This window comes from Panthera onca, chromosome A2, assembly GCF_046562875.1.
Source record: "Panthera onca isolate mPanOnc1 chromosome A2, mPanOnc1 haplotype 2, whole genome shotgun sequence".
Lineage (NCBI taxonomy): Eukaryota > Metazoa > Chordata > Mammalia > Carnivora > Felidae > Panthera > Panthera onca.
Window position 1 is genome coordinate 43,460,803 of NC_138340.1, and position 23,791 is coordinate 43,484,593.

Below are 23,791 nucleotides of genomic sequence, written 5' to 3' on the forward strand. Positions count from 1 at the left end.
AGAGACTGATGAAATTATTCAAACTAGTCTCCCCTAAGCCTTCTTGATGTTTTGCCTCTTCCTTCACTCTTGCGCCCCGATTAAACTTGGTGCTCCCCTGTATGGCCTTGCATGATGTGGCATGTCCTCTCTTCTTGGGAACTGTAATAAGCAGTCTTTTCACCGGCAGCCATTTCCCAATCAGTTGTCCTCCCTATATCTAAATAATAACAAAAAACCACATTTTAAAACAATTATGTATCAGGAAATTGGTTGGCCAGCATGAAATATGGATAGTCTTGAGAGATATTTGTTAGAGTGATTGTCAAAGCCTTGTAAATTCTCCCTGTCCCTTACAAAGTACCATCCCTTACAACATTCTCTATATTGGTGGGGAGTAATGTCTGATCTTAGCAATCAGACTCTTGAGTTCAAACCTTAACTTTGCTACTTCTCACTTGTGTGATCTTGAACCTCATGGGTTAGCTATGAGTATTAAACAATATGTGTAATGCCCTGCCAAGGTTAGGAATTCCCAAGACCACCTTCACTTCTGATACTAACTGCAAGTTCTTAAAATCCTCAAGATCACCTTCAAACTTGATAATTCCCTTGAGGGATGCAGAGAACTCCACAAAGCTATCATACTGACTGTTATGGCTTGTTACAATGAAATGATACAGATTCAAAGAGAGAGGCGCTTAGAGCAGAGTCCAGGCAAGTCCCACGCACAGGGCTTCCAGCTGTACTCTCCTAGTACATGCGCAGATAGTGCTTACTTCTCCCAGGAAAGCTGCATGGCAATACACAGGGAAACTCACTTGAGTCTTGATGTTGTTTTTTTTTTTTGTTTTTGAGGCTGCTTTTCGTCCTTAATCATGCAGATTTGGTTGATTGTTCTTGTGGCTTACCTTAGGCTCAAGCCATTCCAGAGGTCAGTCTGATACCACAAAGCCTACCCTTCCCCTTACCTTTCACACACTCCACCACAAATCATCTTGTTACTGTAGACTATATAGTGTAGCCCCAACCACCCACCGTAAATCACATTGTTGGCATTGACAATGTGGAGTGGCCCAATGCCCCAGGAAAACAGATGCTCTTTTCACATACATTATTATGACTTCCCAAGAGTTAAGGATTACATTTTAGAGCAAAAAGCAAACATTCTTTTGGGCAAGTTTAATTTTTTACTAAGCACTTAAACTAGTTGCCACACCCATTAAATCCCTAATCAGCATTAATATTGTTATTGTCTTAGTTGTCAGGGTAAAATCTCCCCTGCCTGAAGAGTACTATAAAAACACTGCCACATGCTTGCTCTTTCTGCTTTTCTTTTCTGGATTTTATGTAGAGGACACTTTTATGTTGTTAATGCGCTTTTTATTTATTTATGGTAACATTTACCTGGTTAAGACTTCTAGCCTTTGGTTAGACCCACCTTAGTTCTGTCTTCTTAAGAGTTTACCCCTTAAATAACCCTGGGTATTCCCAGATCTTTTCAGGTACATTTATAGACAACTCCTGGGGCTATTTTGATAGATAGTAGGTCTTCATTCATTATATTTTGGATCTTACTATTCTCACCTATAGTGTAATCTTATTTCTACACTGTTAGTGTAATCTTGTTCTACATTTCTACACATCCCTATAACTTCTATATTCTACATAAGAACCTATACCCATTATTTCAGCAGCCAAAGAAGTTTGTTTTGTTTTGTTTTAAGGAGGCAGCATTAAAGGCTTGCACAAAACTCAGCGGCAAGTAATTCCTTTTTTCCCATCCTGGAAAGGTGCTGTCTTTGTCATAAAACAAAAAGACACATAAAAGGTTACCTTCTTATTGCCCCATCTCATTATTGTTGATGCAAAACTCCAAATTAATTTGCTTGTAGTTATGGAAATATCTCCTTTAACCTTGGCGACACGAGCTGAAAGAATTTGTTTTAGCGATGGGCATTGCTTAACAGCTTTTGGCATTTGCTCAGGCTGAACAGTCATCCAGAGAACATGTATCTTCTTTCTTTCTTTAGTATAGTGATTGCTGCAGATTATTTCATGAAATACAGTGCAGAAAGCCTTTACCGTGGTGGCCCGTGTAAAGGCACGATTGCTCTGATTAGCCCTAGGGGCTCTGTAATTAGGTATCCGAGTCTACCCTGGAACCTGGCTCTTTATGACCTCAGACAAATAGCTTAACTGCTCTGCTCAAAGGGGGTGGTAGTAATAATCACTTTCTTCTTTTCAGATCCAGGAGGAGACAGTGTGTTTTTTGTTTATTTGGGTTTTTTTTCTATTTTGTTTTGTGTTGTGTGCTCTGCCCCTAAAAGTGACTGGCACAGAAGAAGCAATAAATGATTCTTAATGAATGAAAGGTTGCGATGAACATAAAGTGACATCAGGCCTGCAAAGCCCTCAAACCAGGACCTGGCACACACAAAGCTCTACGTAGATATTCATTTGAAAAACATACAATGAAAACAAAAACAGATCAAATGCTTTCTAGCCAACAAAGTGTGTGGTGATGGGTTTATAGGAATTCTGTTAATTATGTTAGACTCCTAATTGCATTGTCCATTTTTATATTCACCAAATGTATTTTAAGCAATTACCACAATCACTATTGCAGGTCCTGGGGACTCAGAGGTTAACAAAAATAGTAAAATAAAGGACATCCACTAAACTTTCTGCCCATCCTAGGACAGCTCCCACATGTCAGTCAGTGACCAATAGCTGAGGAAAAAGAAACCTATAGGTCAGTGATGAAAACAGCGTTTTAGATCATTAACTTTATTATTAATATTTTGCCATTTTTGTATCTCTCAGAGTCTCTAAAACTCTTGAGATACAAAAGCATTTTCTCTAAGACGAGAGATTATTCAGAGACTCCCCTCTTCATTTCCCATGTCTGCCTTAGAGAATTTCTCAAACAGTTGTTTCAGGTTATAGACATAATTGGTTATTAGTCATTTCAGTGTCATTGTTCATTGACATACATCTCCACATTATCTCTCGACCATCTGAAAAGCAGGGTTCCATTTTCTGATTAATCTTTGTGTAGTCATTGAGGATATTGAAGCGGCTCCTGGTTAATTAGACCATTTTATCTCTAACCTCATACATTTTCTGGATGTAACAATGATAGTGGTGTCAGCTATTCCAAGCATAGCCCTGAAACCTGGCTAATCAGCTCCTGTGATTTGCTAGGGGTACCATTGTTTCAATTGTTAGAACGAAATTGTCATGAGAGGTTATGTGTATGTGGACATTTTTATCTCCAAGTTAATTACACACATGTAATGAAACCTACACAGTTCATAAAGTAGAAAATAAATAAATAAGTAGCATCTACAGCATTTAGTGATGTAAATCCAGTGCACGCACACACACACACACACACACACACACACACACACATACACACACACATAATATAATAAAATAGATTTGTACTCGCATAGGAAGCGCACATAGTGAGAAAGAGCACAGGCTTCTCATTTTACCAGCTGTGTGGACTTGGAGAAGTCAGAGCCTTTGGAACATCAGCCTCCTTATCTGTCAAATAGAAATAATACCTACAGGATTAGAAGGATTAAAACACATTAAATAATATGTTATAAGACATCCATTCAATCTACTCAAAATGTGTGTTCATTACATGATAGTTATTATTATTCAAAGAAACCACCTCATTCTCTCAACTCATGAAAGAAAGCAATTAACATTTCATAATAATGTGTATTAAAAAGTTATTGTTAGGGGCGCCCAGGTGGGTCAGTCGTTTAAGTGATGGACTTTGGCTCAGGTCATGATCTTGCAGCTTGTGAGTTTGAGTCTCACAACAGACTCTGTTCTGACAGCTCTGAGCCTGGAGCCTGCTTTGAATTCTCTATCTCCCTCTCTCTTTGCCCCTCCTCCACTCGCACTCTGTCTCTCTGTCTTTCTCAAAAATAAGCATTAAAAAATTAAAAACAAAAAGTGATTGCTTCACTTTTATTAAGATTCCAGAAAATTACAGGAGAAGTAAAAAACAGACAAGTTTGCTATTTCCGCTGGGCTTCTTGAGATGTAGTCTAGCTGTACTAGAGTTTAGACCAGAATTCCAAAAGATAACTGGAAGGCAGAAAAGCAAGTGAACTTCATTTTATGAACTACTTGAGGCTTGTTTTCTCTAGCATTTCCAAAGAACTATACAAAAGAAAACTCAACAAAACAAAACAAAAATCAACAAAAATCTTCCTTCAAAGAAGTTTGAAAAACACTGAATGTTAGGTTGCCCCTTGAAGAATCACATTTCTTATTTTAATGGTGAAGTGTCTGAGAACTTCACAACAGCTCTACTGAAGGAATAAAGGGATAGACTTAAATCCCTTTAGTTTATTGTTTAGGTTTTTCCCCAAATATTCCACATAACCTGTGTTACCGCACAAACGTCTTTCAAAAAATGCTGAGGTAAGTGTTGTGGGTTGAAGAGTATCCTCCACAAAATTCATGTCCTCCCAGAAATAAGAATGGGAACTTATTTGGAAATAAGGTATTTGCCAATGGAATTAGTTACAGCCACTTTTATGAAATCATCCGGATTCTGACTGGGCTCTAAATCCATGACCGGTGTCTTTGTGAGAAGAGAAGAGGATACACAGAGATACTGTGAAGGTGAAGGTGGCAATGTGAAGATGCAGGCAGAGACTGGAGTGATGTTGACCCAAGAATGCCGAGGATCACTGAGAACCACCAGAAGCCAGGGGAGAGGGCACGGGATGTTTTCTCCTTCAGAGCTTCCAGAACAAATCAACCCCGACGACACCTTCATTTTATACTTCAAGCCTTTTAAACTGTGAGAGAATAAAGTTGTTGGTGTGCACCTCTAAGTTTGAGGTAATTTGTTATGGCAGTCCTAGGAAACTAATAATATTGCATGTATGTGGTATTTTAAAAATGGTGATTTGAAGTTTATTTATTATTTATTTTGAAGGAGAGAGAGAGAGAGAGAGAGAGAGAGAGAGAGAGAGAGAGAGAGAGAAACCCCAAGGAATCTCTGTACCGTTAGCACAGAGCCCCAGGAGGGACTTGATCGCACGAACCATGAGATGATGACCTGATCTGAAATCAAGAGTCAGATGCTAAACCGACTGAGTCACCCAGATGCCCCTAAAAATGGCAATTTGAAATTGAAAAATTCCATAAAATATATCTCGATAAGAGCTTTCCTTTCTCTTCTGTTTTGGTTCCATTGTTATTTTATTTTATTTTATTTTATTTTATTTTATTTTATTTTATTTTATTTTATTTTATTTTATTTTATTTTTTGGTCATTACAGGGGCAGGGGGAGAAATTGTGAATGCTACTGATAAAGCCTATGTACACTGCTAAGTAGTCTGATTAAGAGGAGACTCATAGCTCAGAAGTGGACCCTCCATTATTATCACTTGTGCTCTTGTCAGCAAAAGCACTTGGCACCTGTGAATTATTGGTGTTTGTGAAGAGTTCATAAAACAGCTTCTTCCATGCTAGCACCAAGAGAAACAAATAAAATAAATAATAAAATAAGTAATAGCCAATATATGATAGCAATGTTCGCTAAATTTGAGTTGTCTCTGTGCTTAGCTTTGGAATAGCATGGAAAATTAAGACGAATGTCTACATTTTCATACATAAAAGAGCTGGATAGAATTTTGTTTTCTTTGTCTAGAAAAACAAAACAGCATCCACTTTAATTCAGCGCTTCAGAGAGCTGCGTCCACCCAGCTCTGTTTGAACTGAGTCTTAGAGTGTATGTCACACTTGATGGTAGGCCATCTGCGATTTCTCCAAAGCAGTAGAAGGAACAGCCAAGATCATGGCATTGAAAGAACCCTTAGGCACTTGGACCCTTTGAGGTCTGATAGGCAAATAAAGAAAAAAAGTAGATTTGCCCAAAGTCTAGTTCCTTCTTATCTGGAGAGCACTTCCTGTCAGGATTCTCTGTTGAGCTACGTTAATGCAAGCCAGGCAGCTACTGCTTCCTAGGCTCTTTGTGTGCAGAATTTGGCCATGTGTTTCATATTGAAAATGTGTTACAAGCTTAAGTCACATTTATGGCTTCCCATAGCCCTCCAGATGAGTTCCTCATTCTTTAAGGTAGCTAAAAGGCATTTGTATTTACTTACCCTACCCCCTTTCTAAAGAATCCCTCCACCCTAATTCCTGTACTTTGGGGTGGTTAAGATTGTGGCTTCTGTTGTTAGACTGACTAGTTTCAAGTTCTAACTTGTGTAAAAGGGGGGAGGATCAGCAGTTTCATCGCAGAGTTTGGGGTAAGACTTAAATCAGATAATAAATGCCAAGTTACTACATGTAATGTTAGTAAATTGTCAAAAATGTCATCATCACCATTGATTATCTTTTGAATCCCCACTGGGATAAATTTTCACTGAAAAGCATTCCCTGACTTCACAAGATTCAATTAGATGGATGTTAACAATAATTATCAGAACTCCCCCAATATTACTTCTCTTAGCTCCATCAATTCTAATTCTAGAAAATTATGCCAAGAAAATAATAACAAATATAGTATAGGAAAGGCATTTATTATTGCATTATTTATAATAAAAAACCATAATATAGAACGATGTAAACATTTTTATTTAAATATATTTTGACATGATGGATTATTATGAAACTTGCAACATGTGTAGTTCCATTAAAACTAAAATTTCACAAGTTCTCATTATTAACAGTGAAATTACTTACGTTATATTTTTAACTGGGTCATGGTAGAGATTAACAATTGACAGCATAGTATAGAAAAAGATTCAGGAATGACTGCTACCAGTATCCAAATTGGGTATTTTTTTCTCTTCACATTTCTGAGACTTGCAAATATTCTATACACATCTATTATTTATATAATGGAATAAACTAATAGCCTTAAACTTAAAAACCATGCCGGTTGAGTAAATAACACTGTCTCCTACATTTGCATACCCATCCATGCCAATGAGATGTATGATGTTCCTAACTTTTCCCCTGTGGTGACGAACGTGGAAACAGGTTGGTAAAGAACATGAAGAGAGAACATGAATAGGAAGGAGGAGAAGGAAAAGCTTGATGTATGCTCATCTTTGTGCAGTCAATGTTTACAAAGTCAGTGTAGCATCACTGGAGAAACTGTTTATGTTCAAATACTCAAGTGAGGAAAAACAGGACCGAAATTTAGTACTGTGTGAACCTTGGAAGAATCAACAGAAAATGTCAAGGGCTTTTCTCATACAGGGAACCAACCAATTTTCCCTACTCATAAAAGAAAAAAAAAGCTTTTGTTGATTATGAGTCTGAAAAAGAAAAATTGAACTCATGTTTGTCATCTCTGTAAATCATCCCTGTCATTTAATCTTTATATTGGGAGGAAGACAATATAGCATAATGAATCAGGGGATGCTATTTCATTTTCTTATTTCATATCTGAGTTTAGTCTAGTGTAATTATGGTGTTTATGAAGTTTAAACTGATGTAGCAAGAGAGAAATAGAACAACTGCATTTCTTCATAAGAAAGATCACATTGGCAAGTACAGGAAATGCATGAGAGGTTTTTATCAACCAATAATTTAAATTTCTGAGAGACTTTCATTGTGGTAAATTGGGAAAAAATATAAATCTATTTCTAAATAAGTTTTAAACCAAAATGAGGACATCTTAGCAAAAATATTTCACAGTTAGAGGGAGATAGAGGCAAAACAAAAACAAAAATACCTCACCCTAATCTGCTGAGAAATAACCAGGAAATTATAAATGAGCAGAGCTGCCCGTGGCTGGAGGCAAGATCTCTGAGACAGTAATAAGGAATGAGGTTACCAAACATTCAGAGAGATATGAGCTGATAAAACTTAATCAGCCTAGTTTCACAAAGGGCAAATCTTTTCTGACAAATTTGGTGGCATTTTTGCATGGCACAGAGGGCAGGAGAGGTACGTGCCTGGAATGAGAGACGAAATTCAACTTAACAAAGTAGAAAGGCATAAATGACATACCTCGGAATTTGGTATAGTCTCAGCTTTCCAAAAGAGGCCATGTGAGTGACCTTTCACCCCAAGCCTACAGATTTCAGTAAGATATTCATGTTGGCAGTAAGCAGGAAACAGGATTGATGGGTCAGCATGCTTAGTTGTCACACTCTGTTACCAAAATGGCACCCGCTCTCATCAAGTAATAGACATTTGGGATGTGTCTCTATCTTGGCTACTCAAGATTTTCACAGTGCTTTTCTCAGTTATTTGTTTATCTTCTCCCAAATGTTCTCCATTCAGTTTGTTATCAGAATGCACATGGAATCAGTGCCATTTCAGGGGGTGACAGTCTTAGCTTAGAGGACAACCAGTGGGGCCACTCTCATATCTCAATGATAATAATAGGTTTTGTAGGGTTTTCTAACATCTTCACTAGTCTTCACTAAAATGTCCAGGGACATTTTAAGGAAGTGTTTTTGGGTACTTTGTATACTTGAAAGCATGCTGTTAATTCTCACAGGTTCATATTGAAATCCTCTAAATTAGGGAAGTAGTAGTATCAAAGACCCAGAAGTTCAAAAGAATCTGAGTTTGCCTCTCAGTTGATTCATTAGCATCAGCCTACACATCAGCTTGTCTCTTTCGTCCTAACCATACAAATAAGCAAAACTGAAACATACACATACAAACAGGTTCTCTAGGCCCTGCTCACTTCTCTCTTTCTCTTTGCCATCTGACTTCTATGTTGTTTATACTGCATGCCATAGTTTTCTTTACATCTTCGGTTCACCTTAAACTTGGCCTTGCTTACCAATCCATCTTGACTTTGATAATGATATTTCTCCCAAGGAAACAAAAGGTTATTTGATTACCAAGTAACTTTTTGCTGTTGTTTTCCACTGTTCTCTAACACATAGCAACCTTAACTATGTCCTCTATTAAAAACCTGGGTGACTCAGTCAGTTAGCATCAACTTCAGCTTAGGTCATGATCTCATGGTTCGTGAGTTTGAGCTCCACATCAGGCTCTGTGCTGACAGCTTGGAGCCTGCTTCAGATTCTGTGTCTTCCTCCGTCTCTGTTTCTACCCCTGCTCATGCTCTCTTTCTCAAAATTAAATTAACATAAAAACAAACTCTCCTTTGTTGGCCTCTCATATGATGGATGTGTTCAGCAGAATAATGACCCCAAAGTTGTCCATGTCCTAATCCCTGGAACATGTGAATGTGATAGGTTACATGGCAAAGGGGAATTAAGGTTACAGATGGAATAAAGGTTGCTAAGCAGCTGATCTAAAAGGAAGTTTATCCTGGATTTTCTGGTTGAGCCCAATGTAATTACAAGAGACCGTAAAAGTAGAAGAAGGAGTTAGATGACAATTCTATGGAGGAATAGTCAGATTCATTTGATATGAGAAGGGGGCTCCATAAGTTAAGGAATGTGGGCAAACTCTAGAAGCTGGAAGAGGCAAGGAGAAAGATTCTACTCTCAAGCTTCTCAAGAAGGGTTGCAGCTCCACCATGATTTTTGCTCACTGAGAGTCATTTTGGAAATCTGACCTACAGAACTGTAAGATAATGGATTTGCATACTTTTATGCTGCTAAGTTTGAGATGATTTCTTATGGAGGCAATAGATAACTAATACAGTGATTCAGGTAAAATAGTCTTACTTTCTCATACAGATCTTCCTCAGAATTTTTTTGCTCTTTTCTCTCTTTTGTCAGTTCTAAAGATGTTGATAATCTCTGGTCTTTCATCTTGGGCTTTCCTTTTACTCAATTCCACGTTGGTACTAACTTTAAAGAACAATGCCATTCAACTCTGCCTTTCCCCCCAGCCAACTCCTGCTTAGAGGTGGCTACTGGTTCTACATCTGTGAGTCTGTCTGGCAACTCAAATTTAACATGTTTTAATGATATTTTTTAAATAGCAAAATCATGAATCTCAAACAAATAAAAATTAACCCATTGAAAGATTTTGTTTAAATAATGAATTAATATGGGGACCAGTAAGATGTTGCAACCCGTTCAAAGTAGACTTCAAAGAACCACATGTGCATAGGCAACAAGAAATGGAAAAGTATATTTATAAATGGAGGCAGAATGGGTTTATCATGACTAAATTGCATGGTATATCAATTATATCTCATGTAAGCTGACACAAAGAAGATAACAAAACAAAACAAAACAAAAACCTGGTTTATCCACAAGGGAAAAGGGGGAAAAAACAATTTCATTGCACTGGTTACAGTTCATTTGCATTTCAATGGATAAGAATCATTTGCATCCTTCACAGTTTTCTCTTCCTTACATTGTTGTAAAATAGAGAAAAGACATTGAAAGGCACAGTTAACTCCAAAAACTGCACTGGACAGGATACCCAGCAATTTTCCTGTGTCATTTTGAAATCTTTCACGAATTTTCCTGATATGGCCTATCTTGTTTCTCCCCTCTGTTCACTTTTTCATTCTCCTGATGATCATTTTATACATTATCATTATACATTATTCCTTTCTTCACATCACTCCTTATCCACACTCCATTCAGGATTCATACTCCACTTAACTCAAGCTAAGTGGTCAGTGATGTCTACATTGCTAAGCCCAATGGTATATTTCCCCCTCATCCTATTTGGCTTACCAGCCCTACTTGCCAAACCTGACCATTCCCTGTTCAGATGTTACCAGACCAGTGATGTTTTCCTTTGCCAGATTTTATAAAATAACACTCCTCCACATCAGCCCAGAATTCCTAGCTCTCTTACTGCTTATTTTTCTCCATTGTACTTAATACCATCTCAGGTACCATGTGGTCATTTGTTGACTTCATTTATGTCTCCCCCAATTAGAATACAAGCTCCATTAGAAGAGCAATTTGAGCAGGTTTCTTTTTTCCTTACTCTGTTTTCCAGACCCAGAGATAGTTTCTGCAAATGGTAAGCCCACGAAGAAATGCTTGTTCAGTAAATAAATGAAAAATGAATGAAACTTGTATCTGTTTTCTCATCTACTTTCATTCTCAGTGCCCTCATCTTTCCCCTTTTCGTTTTTCTGTTAACAGTCAAGGAGAGGCTCCTGGGTGCCTCAGTCGTTTAAGCATCATACTCGGCTTTGACTCAGGTCATGATCTCATGGTTTTTGAGTTTGAGCCTCACATCGAGCTCTGCCCTGGCAGTGTGGTGCCTCCTTGGGATTCTGTATCTCCCTCTCTCTCTCCCCCTCCCCAACTTGCTCTCTCTCTCTCTCTCTCTCTCTCTCTCAGTATAAATAAGTAAATAAACTTAAAAAAAAACAGTTCAGGAAGTCAACATACATGCATTCATCAGTTACAGCTAGCTCAGAGGAATCTTTAATGCTCTTTCCTTCATCTCTCACTTCAAATCAGTTTTATCATTCTGCCGGTATTGCCTGGAAACACTTCAGAAGAGCTCTCGCATTGTTCTCATTCTCTTCATTTCTACTGACAATGCCCCAATTATCTCAGTGTTTTCAAATGTTTGATAAATAATCTCTGTGACTTGTGGTTCTCTTCCCTTGTTCTTCTTCCAGTTAATCATAGATCTAAGCATGTCAGATAGTCCTGCTTAAAATTGAAAGCACTTCCATGTTTTCTAACTGTTAACACATCAAGTTCAAACCTCTGTAATGTCATTTAAGGGCCTTCAAGATGCTCTACATATACGATTCCATTTCTATATTTTATTATTCCCCTACCTTCCAGACTAATTATATCTATTTTTGAATGACACATATTTTTATGTCTCTATTCAAACTAGTCCTAGAATTTCCATACTACACCCTTCCCTTTCAAAGGCATTCTCACTGTTTTACACATAGCTTACATAATACCTTTTTTGTCAGTCTTCCATAACCTCTAGGCAGAATTAATCACTTCCACTTTGAACTCCCTTTAAAATATAATCATGTTTTGGTGTAATACTTATTCTGTAATATTGCGGTTACTTATTTTTATGTCTGCTTCCCTTTCTGGAGTACATATCACGTGACGTAGAGTGTGTGTTCTGGAGTCAGATTGCCTACATTTAAAATTGGATTACAACATTCTCTCTGGCTGTTCAATATTGAGCAAGTTACTTAAATCCTCTAAACCACAATTTCTTCACACGTACATCGGTAATATTAGAATCCACCTGTCAGAGTTCTTATAAGGATGAAGATAATTTGTGTACAAGTTAAACTTTAGACCTGGCTCTTAGTACATGTCTCAGTTGCTCTTATTTGATTATAAGCTCCTTGAGTGCAATTTATTTATTTATTTTTATATTATCTGTGCCTGAAGAAGGTTCAGCCCATAATTACAGCTAATAAAATTTGGTTGAATTTGCTCCCATTGGACTTTATCACTGTGTCCTGGCAATATTTAAACAAGCAATGATATCAAATTGTATTTTGGTTTGGCTTTAAACTGCAATGATAAACAGAATGTGAACTGTATGGTAATGTACAGTTCTTACTATGATTTACTTTATGATCTGTGTACCATTTCTGATGTGTCATATACTTTCCAGGCAGGTTTAATACTCAGCCTTTGAATCACTAGGTCACCATAGATGGCTGCCTGGACTGAAATACTGCAAGTCTCCGTGTACACATCTTACACCAAGTGTATGCCATTAGTTTATTCTGCTAGAGTGTCTGATATGAAAATAACCAGAATGATTCTATTATGTTCAAAGTAGCTTTTCAATTAAGAATTATCTTCTCAAATGTCTGTTGCATGAAAGAATTTCAAGTATGGCCGCTGTCAGGTAGATGTTAAAAAATTAAAATTTTTTTAAAATTTATTTTTGAAGGAGAGAGAGAGCGAGAGCGAGAGCGAGCATGAGCGGGGGAGGAACAGAGAGAGGGAGACACAGAATTCAAAACAGCCTCCAGGCTCTATGCTGTCAGCAAAGAGCCGGATGAGGGCTTGAACTCACAAACCGGGAGATCATGACCTGACCTGAAGTCGGATGCTCAACTGACTGAGCCACCCAGGAGCCCCCTCATTTTTGATGTTTGCTTGAATAAGGACTCACTGATATCTAAGTTGTCAAATGAGTGCCAGTTTCAACGTATGGCTTGATTCTGATCAAGGTTTAAATTTAAGGCTATTTTGAAATTGTACCTTTTTTCCCACCTTTATTGAGATATAATTGATCTATAACATTGTCTAAATTTAAGGTTTATGATATAATGATTGATATATGTATGTATTGTAAAATGATTACCATATAAAGTTAGTAAGCCCATCTCTCATCTCATATAGTGACAATTTTTTCTCTTTGTGATGAGAATTTTTAATAACTGTCCTCTTAGCAACTTTCAAATAGATACTATACTCTTGTTAACTATAGCCACCATGCTGTATATTATATCCCAAAAACTTATTTATCTCATAACTGAAAGTTTATTCTCTTGGACAAACCTCACCTATTTCCCTCCTCTCCCTCCCACTCCTCCCCATCTACACCCTTAACAACCATAGATCTTTCCTCTGTTTCTATGAGTTCATTCTTTTAAGATTCCACATAAGTGAGATCCTACAGCATTTGTCTTTCTCTGTCTGACTTATTTCACTTAGCATAATGACCTTAAGGTTCATCCATATTGTCACAAACTACAGTATTTCCTTCTTTATGGCAAATAATATTCCATTTATGTATTTACCACATTTTTTAATCTGTTCATTCACTGATGGGCACTTAGGTTGTTCCCATGTCTTGGCTTTTGTAAATAATGATGCAGTGGACATGGAAACCTACACTTTTGAAATAGTATAAAATATATTTGTAGAATGATTACCATCGAAGTATTGCTAGAACAAAGTTTTCTTTTCGTTAGAACTTAAAGGCCACTGTTTCCAACCACTGTTTCCAAAAATCAGTTTCTCCAACCCAGCCCTCACATCAATATATCCAACTCTTTATTGGACAGCTAAACCTATGAGCCCCAAAATCCTTGATGCTTTTTTCCTCTGAACATGAATTCCAGAGAAGACATAATTGACTTAGTCTAGGTTAGGTTCAACAGGCTTAATAACTTGGTTTGGAAACTAAGAGGCTTAGTAATAGAAAGCAATAGAAAGGAAAGAAAGCCAGAGGGGAGAGAGCCTTTTTTTAAATCCTGAAAGTATGCAGAACTCCATTGGTTATAGTGTAGTGTGTGTAATCCTGGACTTTGAGTCAAATCTGAATTTGAGTACTAGCTCTATAATTTCACTAGAAGTGACCCTGAGCAAATCATTTAACTTCTGTAAGCGTTAGTCAGGACCAGCTACATAATTTGCAGGGCACAGTGCAAAATAAAAATGCAGGGTCCTGGGGAGGCAGGCCTGGTGACAGGAGGAGGTACCAAATGTTAGCCAAGGCACCAAGCACTCAATGTTCACCAGACTCATCAAACTTCACTTATAAAACTCAAATATGTGGCTAACGGTATTAAGAGTGCTAAGGCAGTGACTTCGGAACAGAACCAGAAGTGCAGGGCCCTTCTAAGAGCTGAGCCCCATGCAATCATACTGGTTACATGCCTGGTTTTAGTTTCCTCTTTGGTAAAACCAAGCAAAGTCATTAGACTCTACTTATTTTTTGTTTTGTTTTGTTTTTCAAATAAAAAATTGAAATTGAATTGGAAAATGATGTTAGAAATGTAACTTCTTCAGTAGAAGACATTTTAGGGAGTGCCAGGAACCGGGGTAGGGAACTATATTCGGAGGGACAGATTGTGACACAAAGAAAGATCCCAGCAACTCTTTATCTGGATGTGACCTTGGAGATGTCTAGTCTTATTACCCCTCTGTGAAACCTGAAATTTGCCCAAGCCCAAAATTGGGATTCAAGTAAAACCATGGATAATACACTGTTTAGTTTTGTGTTCTTTTAGATATGAACCTTCTCAGGTGTTTGAATTTCCCCTTAATAACTTCTGAAAACAAATGGTTGACTACCCAGGTTGTTTGTGCTTTCATAGTTCTAGAGAGAAGAAAAGCACAAAAACATTGGTTTCTGTGTATTGTGTTTTGTTTTGAATCTGTCTTTCTAAGTCTCTTAGCAAGAAACAGATATGGTAGAGTTGACACCTCATAGAACCCAGAGGCAGGTCTCCCTAAAAACTGGAACCAAAGATCAAAAAGCTCACAGAATAAAGCCAGTCTTTGTTCAATTATTCTTTGTCTCCATCGTTCTACCGCCTGTCTTACTGTCTGTCTCAGTCTGTAGACTAGACTAGCATTCTCTAAGTTTTCATGAGTTTTATGGAAAATGGATTGCTCTAATATTCCTGAACAGGTCATCTCTTTACAAGTAACAATCATGTCTTAATATTATTTGCTTATTCCTAGAGAGAGAAACATAGCAGCCCAGGAGGGCATGTTCACCTTTGGTCTAGTTAACCATGGCTAGAAGGGTAAAGTCAATCAAATAGGACTTTTTGCTATTAAAAAATTGCCTATTTAGTGTAAAAGAAGATGACATGACTTTTAACATAGGTAAAAGCTGATTTTCCATGAAGATGTTCATGGAACTGTTCAGAAATGCCAACATGCGACTGCCTTAGATACAATTAAATGTTCTCAATATTCAGGAGATGACAGTGAACTGTAGACACTGGTAGGTTTGATCCAGTATTGGAGTCAGATCATAGGATATATATATATATGTATATATAATTAGTCATATATGTATATATTTATATATATTTATAAATATATTTATATTTATATAATTTATATAAATATAAATATAATAAAATAAATTTATTATAAATTATATTTATAATAAATATAATATAAATATATTTATATTAATATAAATATATTTATAAATATATATAAATATATACATATATGATTAATAATAATATATATATTAATATGGAAGACAAAAGAAGGAAAACGGGACAAATCTACATTAATTTTCAATAACTATGTTTTTTTAAATTATCATTTAAAAGTATTTATTTTTAATTGAACCTATATTGCAAACTTCTTGCTTTACTGTCAAATGAAACAATTTTATAGAGTAGCATTATAATCATAGGTGATTTTATAATAGTAGGTACTATTAATACAATTATTTAATTGCTTATTGTCAACACTCATCCTAACCTCTAGTATATTCTTAAAGTAAAAGTACTTGAAAAAGCACTTTGATTTCTTGATTTTGATATCATATTGTCACAGTTTCAGGTGTTCTTGTACAGAAAAACTAATGTTGTCTTTGCTTTCTGACAGTATAAACACAGCAGCAAAAGTATGCTATTATGTAATCATTCCATTACAATGTGAAGAAAAATAAAAAAACTAAAAGTTTACCAGAAGAGTCCAGTTAGTTGACAAGCTAGACTTTTCACTGGTATGAACTCAACCAAGTTCACTACAACCAAGCTTTTGTGGCTTCAAAATAAACCAGTTTGATAGAAAATGCCTTGTTCTATTAGTTATAAATTCTTAATCTACCAAATGGTAGATTAAGATTTATTTTGTTTTGTGTTTTAAAGCTTATTTATTTATTTTGAGAGAGAGAGAGAGAGAGAGAGAGAGAGAGAGAGAGAGAGAGAACGAGAACCAGCAGGGATGGGCAGAGAGAAAGGGACAGAGAATCCCAAGCAGGCTCCATTCTGTCAATGTGGAGTGCAACTCAGAGCCCCATCCCACGAACTGTGAGATGGTGACCTGAACCAAATCAAGAGTTGGGCACTCAACTGACTGAGCCACCCAGATGCCCCAGGGTTTAATAATTGGTGTATGTAAAGGTCCTTTGAAAACCACAAATCACTCCCCCAAATACAAAGTATTATTAAGTGAAGTTATACCCCAAATTTGGATTATATGGAATTTGAACAGCACTTTTCTCTAAGTGAAGGTAAAGGAAGATAAATTAATTAATATTTCGTGTGTGCCTCTCTTGTGCATGGTGCAATGCTAGATGGCCAATGTGCATTATTTCAACCAGGTTTCTTTCTTGTGGGGCAGGAGGGTGGTTGGTAATTTCTACAAAAGGAACAGAAAAGCCATTCATATTCTACTGTCAAAAATTAATTACCACTTCAACTTACTTGTTTTCAGTATTTTTACTTCATTTAAAAGGAAAATCCCGTGGCACCTGGTTGGCTCAGTTAGTTAAGCATCCGACTCTTGATTTTGGCTCAGGTCACGATCTCAGTTTTGGTGAGTTCGAGCCCCACATCGGACTCTGTGCTGACAGTGCAGAGCCTGTTTGGGACTCTCTCTTTCCCTCTCTCTCTCTGCCCCTTCCCCACTCACTTACACTCATTCTCTCACAATAAGTAAATAAAACATTAAAAAAATTCCATCACAGTTGGCCTTTAAACAACATAGGGGTTAGGGGTGCTGACCCCTTATGCACTTGAAAATTCATGTATATAACTTTTGACTCCCTGCAAACTTAACTACCAATACCTCACTGTTGACTGAAAGACTTACCAAGAACCTAAATAGTTGATTAATACATATTTTGTATGATGTATTATATACTATATTCTTACAATAAAGTAAGCTAGGGAAAATAAAATGTTATTAACAAAACCTTAAGGAACAGAAAATACATTTACAATACTGTACTATAAATAATCTGCATGTAAGTAGACTGTGCAATTCAAGCCCATATTCAAGAGTCACCTGTATTTTCTTTAGTATAGTATATGTTTATTTTAAACATTCAAACTATGAAAAATTATGCAAATATAAAAAAAACTTTATCCCAAATAAAACTCTCCCCAAAATAAAAATTTTTAAAATTTGGTAAGATTGTAGCCATCTTTCTATGCATAAGAATACAGAGATATAGACTAATATGAAGGTAGATAAATGCATAGAAAAATGCTTTTATAAAAATAGGATTTTATAATAGATACTACTTTTAACATGAAGATTTAATTGTATTTTAGTTTAACAAAAGTCAAACTGAAGCCAAGTAAAATGAGGAGAATTTTGAACTTGTAATAAATGATTTGAGTCAACAAAGATACTTACATTTGTATTTGTTTTCCTAAAAGAGTCCTCTAAGGGTAAAAGATGCACTAAATAATACCAAGAAGTTAGAGTACTTATGCTTTTAAAAATTTTAATTTATATTTAATATATATGTATTTTTATCAGTTGACTTTTTGCTATAAAAGAAAATATTAGCACTTAAACATTTGTAACTATGTTCCCTTATGACCCTTCATTCTTCTATTTATATTGTTATTTTTATATTATCCAAGTTTACAGCTTTCATAGTCTGTCCTATAACTAAAAATAACATGGGGTGTAATTATTAGTTTTATATTTAAATATATTCAGTGTTCATCCTATAGCTCCTTCATTCTTTAAAGCTATATATTGGTTCATTTTTAATTGGCTGAATTTCATTGCTAAGTCATTTCTTTAAGAATAGTCATTTATGTTATATTCTCTGAAGGTTTCTTTTTTATGTTAAAGAATGTTGAATGCCATTAAACTTGGAAGATATCTTAGTAGGTGATAATAGACTTGTCACACTTTTATTCAGAATGTTACAGGCTTTCTTTTCCACTGTCTTCTGGTGTAGAAGGCTACCATTTTAAAATCTGAGATTAATTTAATATAGTCTTCCACTTTTTAGATGATATTTGGTTTCAGCCTAGTCTTTTTAAGTCTTTCTTTAACTTTGAAGATCACTTAATCACTTAAGATCACACATGCCTTGGTATTGAGTGCTTTCTTTCAGATGTCCCTAGAGCATGGTATATTCTTTGAATTCACAGGAAATTTTCTTTATGATATCTGCTGCTGATATATTTGTTTTATTCTCTGTCTCAATGGCGAAGATTTTATGTTGGTTCGTCTTTATCTTTCTTGTTCATTACCTGTTTTTCAGTTGCTTTTTATCTGTGCTTTTTCAACGTCATTAATTACAATTACCTCAAACTTTCCCTTAATGTCAGTAATTTGACTTCAGCAGGTATCTGATTACTTACTTATTCTAATTGATTTATCAGATCTTTAGCGATGTTGTTTGGTTTACAATTTGTATCCTTAAGTTTGCAACCTCCTGATTTATCTGTTTCTATTATTTGTTTGTTTTTTCATTGCCATTGAGTTATGTTAGCTTTGTCTGAATTCATGTTCTTACTCTACAGCATGAAATGATTTTGAGAAATTTCCTGGAGTTCCTTGAGTTACATTTTCTTCTTGATTGGTATTTTGTCTATCTTCGGCATGCTTTGTTTTCCACTTTCATTTTTGAAATATATTTGCATAGTTCCTCTTCCATTCCCGTTCATTTGCTCATACTTGAGGAAATGTGTATAAACAATTCATGTACTCTTTTATAGAGAGGGATATTTCTTAACTTTTATCTCATCAAATCAGGGACTCTTTTGTTTGTTTGTTTCTCCTTTTTAGCTCCAGTTTGGAGGCTGGATGTGTCATGAGCACCCTCATTTTGTAACTTGAGGGAATGATGAGATTGAGGGAAGTTCAGCCTTTATCAGAATACTTGGGTACTTTTCTCTATTTTAAGGTATTTTTTTAGTGGTGTTTGGTAATATTATTGGTGGAGGACTATAGGTATACTTCGCTGGACAGATGTATTGTTTATTAGTTGGACTCTAGAGTTTTACCAAGTGAGTATATAGGCATGAAACTCTTTATCTGTAAAATACAGTCACCTTTACTATTCACACTTTCCTGCTTTACTCTCCATAAGCTGGTTTACTCCTCTTCAGCTAGAAAAGGAATAAGATTAAAAAACATGATGCATATACCAATGTACTTAACTCCAGAACTGGAGGTTGTTATGAGAGTTCTCAGCATTTTTTCATTTCACCAGTGGAGATAGGGATAAGATTAAGGAGTCAAAAACTCATTTCCTGAGCCTGGCCTGAACTCTTCTTACGGCTCAGTTATTTTTGTTGTTTATTTCCTTTGTTTTGATTAGTTTAAAGTCAATGGCATTTGTCCCTTTTCTTGTTCAGACATTGTTCATTTCTGTTGTTTACTTGTTTGTTTGCATTTATAATTTCTTGCCCATTTCATTAGGTGTTGGGGTAAAAAGAGTCTGTATTATGTTTTCAGTTCACTCTTTTTCAACTAGGCTTCACAACACAAACATATAAGACTAAGTGTTGCTATTTTACAGTTGAGAGTTAAATAACTTGTCCACCATTATGTAGTAACTGACTAGGCTAGAATTAAAACCTGTCTGTCTCCACTTTTAGGTTATTAATGAAATGTACTGACATTATAAATATATAATTGTAATATAAGTATAAATTACAAATATTTTGGAAGACTAATGAGAAGGAAGTAGATCCGAGTGGATAGTGAAAACAGTGAAGAGGGAATCAGGAAACCAGAGTTTGATTTCTTGCTTTCTCTTACAGCAAGTAGTGAATCTCAAAAAAGACGATTCAATTTCCTGGGTTTCAATTTCCTTGTCTGTAATAATGGTGACAATGACAATGGTGATGGTGATCGTCATGATATGGTGACTATACATTTACTTGTACTGGGAACAATATGCCATACTTCATAAGCAGTGTATGATTAAATCTGAAAGCAATAATTTGAGATACATATATCTATTTTACCAATGAAGATACTGAGAATTGTTCAAGTCCACTGAGGTCCGTTTGATTCGGAGGTACCATTGCATTTCTATACCACAAAGTCTGGCCTGAGTGGTCTACAAAACATCTACCAACTTTGAGATGCTGTAGAACTACGGTAGGTAGAGGAGATCACCATGCTCTTACATGTCTCTCACGTACAACAATTAGAGTCTGGACTGGGTGTCCTAACATTAAGTCTTGATATGATGAGATTTATACTTTGTGTTGTTTATTTCAACTTAAAACAAAATCTAACAGCAAAACAGCATTTCACCTTAAATGTGAGAATTGAACTCTTCGTCCTCCTCTTTCCTTTCCCTTTCCTTCTTAACAGTTCAGTCCAAATGTCATGAAGGGAGCTAAGTAAAGTATGCATCCACATGAATGTGGATGATGAGAGTTACAGCAACCCAGCATGAGGTGGTAGAGACTGAGAGGGATGAAAAAGCTATCCGTGTAGGGCAGAGGGTATCACAGGGGTGGCTCAGAGGCAAAGTGGCAGAGCCCAAGAAAGGTGATAAGGATGCCTATGGTGGGGTAGCCTGGCCCAGGATATCAGAGTCTAAGAAGGCTCGGAAGGGCTCCATTGCCACGGAGAGTGGAATATGACTCTGGATGTTGTGTCAGAGATCAAGTGGAGTGAAAAAGAATACACACAGGATGGAGGCACTGCACAAGGTCAGAACCTGAGTGAGGTGAGAAGAGAGGGGATAGCTTAATCAGTGGTTTCAGGGCAGGTGTGGGAGTAACTTGGGAACACATGTCAGAACCTGTGCAGGGTGAAGAGGACCTTTATAAAATCTACAGTGGCATTCCCTGGAGATTAGTTATATATAGGGGAATTGAACAAATGCATAAATATTTCTATATATACACATACACACACACTAAGTGAGAAGGCCTGGGAGCAAGAACACCTCAGTAACATTGCGTACACTTAGCATCCAGATCATGGTTTCTAAATACCATTCTCTAATAAAAGGATCCAGATTTGCTTAGGAGAGTAGATGACTACTTCCATGGCTACAGTAGAAAAAACACAAGATAATTCTGGGACATTTTGTTGTACAATAAAGTAAGGAAGTATTCAAAGAATGACAGGCACATGTCAAAAAGATAAACTACATTAAATGGGCTCCTGTTGGCCAAATCATTGACAATTTGGTCATCAAAATAATAATAGATTATTACTTGTTTAATAAAATAAGAAATCATTTATCCACTCTGATAGAGTAGACCATTTTGATAGAAATGTATTAATAAAACACTTAAGTGTTCATTGAAGAACAGTATATTTGAATTGTTTCAAAATCTCTAAAAACAAAGTACTTACTAAGTATAAGGAGGAAAAAAATAATTTTAAAATGGAAAAGTCTGATAGACAATACCTCACAATCAGTGACCAAAGTTAACTTCATCAGTATTGGGGCAAATTGAAGTCCTGTACCACCTGAGAGGGTGTAATATAAAGCACATGGTATCCCTGAATCATAGTGAAACAGCAGACACTAAGGTGCACCCAGCTGGGGAGAGGAACAGAGGGACAGAGTAAGACAGTGTAATCAGTGTATTCTGGCTGGTGGGGAGGAGACTTCTTAAGGTGATCATTTTTAAAAATAAGAGCCGATTTTCACTGGTTCTGTTATTGTTTTTAAAAGTTTTTATAGACCCTTTTTATTACCTGCACCTTCAACATACAGCCCCTACCAGGACCCCTACCCTGTTCTTGGTAGCTGACTGCTCAGACAAGCACAAACTGAGTGAAACTTGACCAGATCACAGCCTTGTAATCTTCAGCAATGTCAAAGTCAGAAAAATCAAGGAAAGAGTAGGGAACGTTTCCACATGAAGGAGACTGAAAATATACAACAATTAAGTAAAATCTGTAACTCTCGACTGGGTACTTTTGCTGTGAAAGATTTTATTAGGAAAATGTTAAAGTAGGGCCTGAGGATTAGACACTAGTACTCAGTCAATGTTCATTTTTTTTTAAATTTTGATGGCTTTATTGTAGTTATGTAAAAGAATGTCCTTTTTAGGAAATATAAAAGTTTTTAGGGGTGTTGGGGCATTGGTTTGTGAAATGATTCTAAGGCGTTCAGAAAAAATATTTCTTTGTATTATTCTTGCAAGATTTTCTATGTTTTTGAGATAGTTTCAAAATAAAAGTTAAAAGTGTATTGACTTCATATCTAATACACAGTTACATTCAAAGCAGGATCAAATGTTTTCATATGGTGTTACTCTTCTCTTTTTTCAGGTACTGGTCTTTTGAGCCGTCCTGTTTTTACCCAGGAGCCACAAGACATTATTTTTCCTTTGGATTTATCAAAATCTGAAATCATCCTGAATTGTGCTGCCACTGGTTACCCTTCACCCAGTTATAGGTAAAGTCATACTTCTGGCACCACCCTGTTTGTTTGTTTGTTTGTTTGTTTGTTTATTGTCTTTGATGTAAAACATGCACACAATAAAGTGTTTAGAATTACCTAATTTGAAGGATGCAGCTCAGTGAATTTTTACAAAGGTAAAGAGCTGGATACCCACCGCTGAAATGAAAAAAAATACTATATATTTTCAATATCCTCAAGTGTTGCCACTTTCCACTACGCTACTCCCAACCCAGAAACCATTGTTAGATCTCTGTCTTATTCATTAGGATGACTTAGAAGAGTGATTTTTTTCCTTTTCAAATTTTTATTTAAATTCCATTTAGTTAACATACAGTGCAATACTAGTGTGAGGAGTACAATTCAGTGATTCATTCCTTACATATAACACTCAGTGCTCATTATAACAAATGCCCTCCTAAAACCCATCACCCATCTAACCCTTCTCCCATGCACCTCTATCCATCAGTCCTCAGTTTGTGCTCTTTGAGTCTCTTATGCTTTGTTTCCCTCTCTCTTTTTTTCTCCCTCCCATATGTACATCTATTTTATTTCTTAAATTCCATGTATGAGTGAAATCATGGTATCTGTCTTTCTCTAATTTATTTTGCTTATTAGCATAACACATTCTAGCTCCATATATGTTGTTGCAAAAGGCAAGAGTTCATTCTTTTTGATGGACATTTGGGCTCTTTCCATAGTTGGGTTATTTTTGTTAATGCTGCTATAAACAGTGGGGTGCATGTACTCCTTCAAATCAGTATTTTTGTATCCTTTAGGTAAATACCTAGTAATGCACTTGCTGGGTCATAGGGTAGTAGTTCTGTTTTTAACTATGTA

The 23,791-nt window shown here is 36.2% G+C and overlaps 1 protein-coding gene across 2 annotated transcripts in view; it reads left to right on the top strand.

Moving 5' to 3' along the window:
- CNTN6 (contactin 6) overlaps positions 1-23,791 on the top strand; it is a 283,185-nt gene that overhangs the window by 91,272 nt on the left and 168,122 nt on the right. For both annotated transcript variants that reach the window (XM_060631587.3, XM_078442810.2), the window contains exon 3: positions 22,822-22,948. In XM_060631587.3, the coding sequence (XP_060487570.2) occupies positions 22,822-22,948 (127 nt within the window). The remainder of the gene's footprint in view (positions 1-22,821; positions 22,949-23,791) is intronic.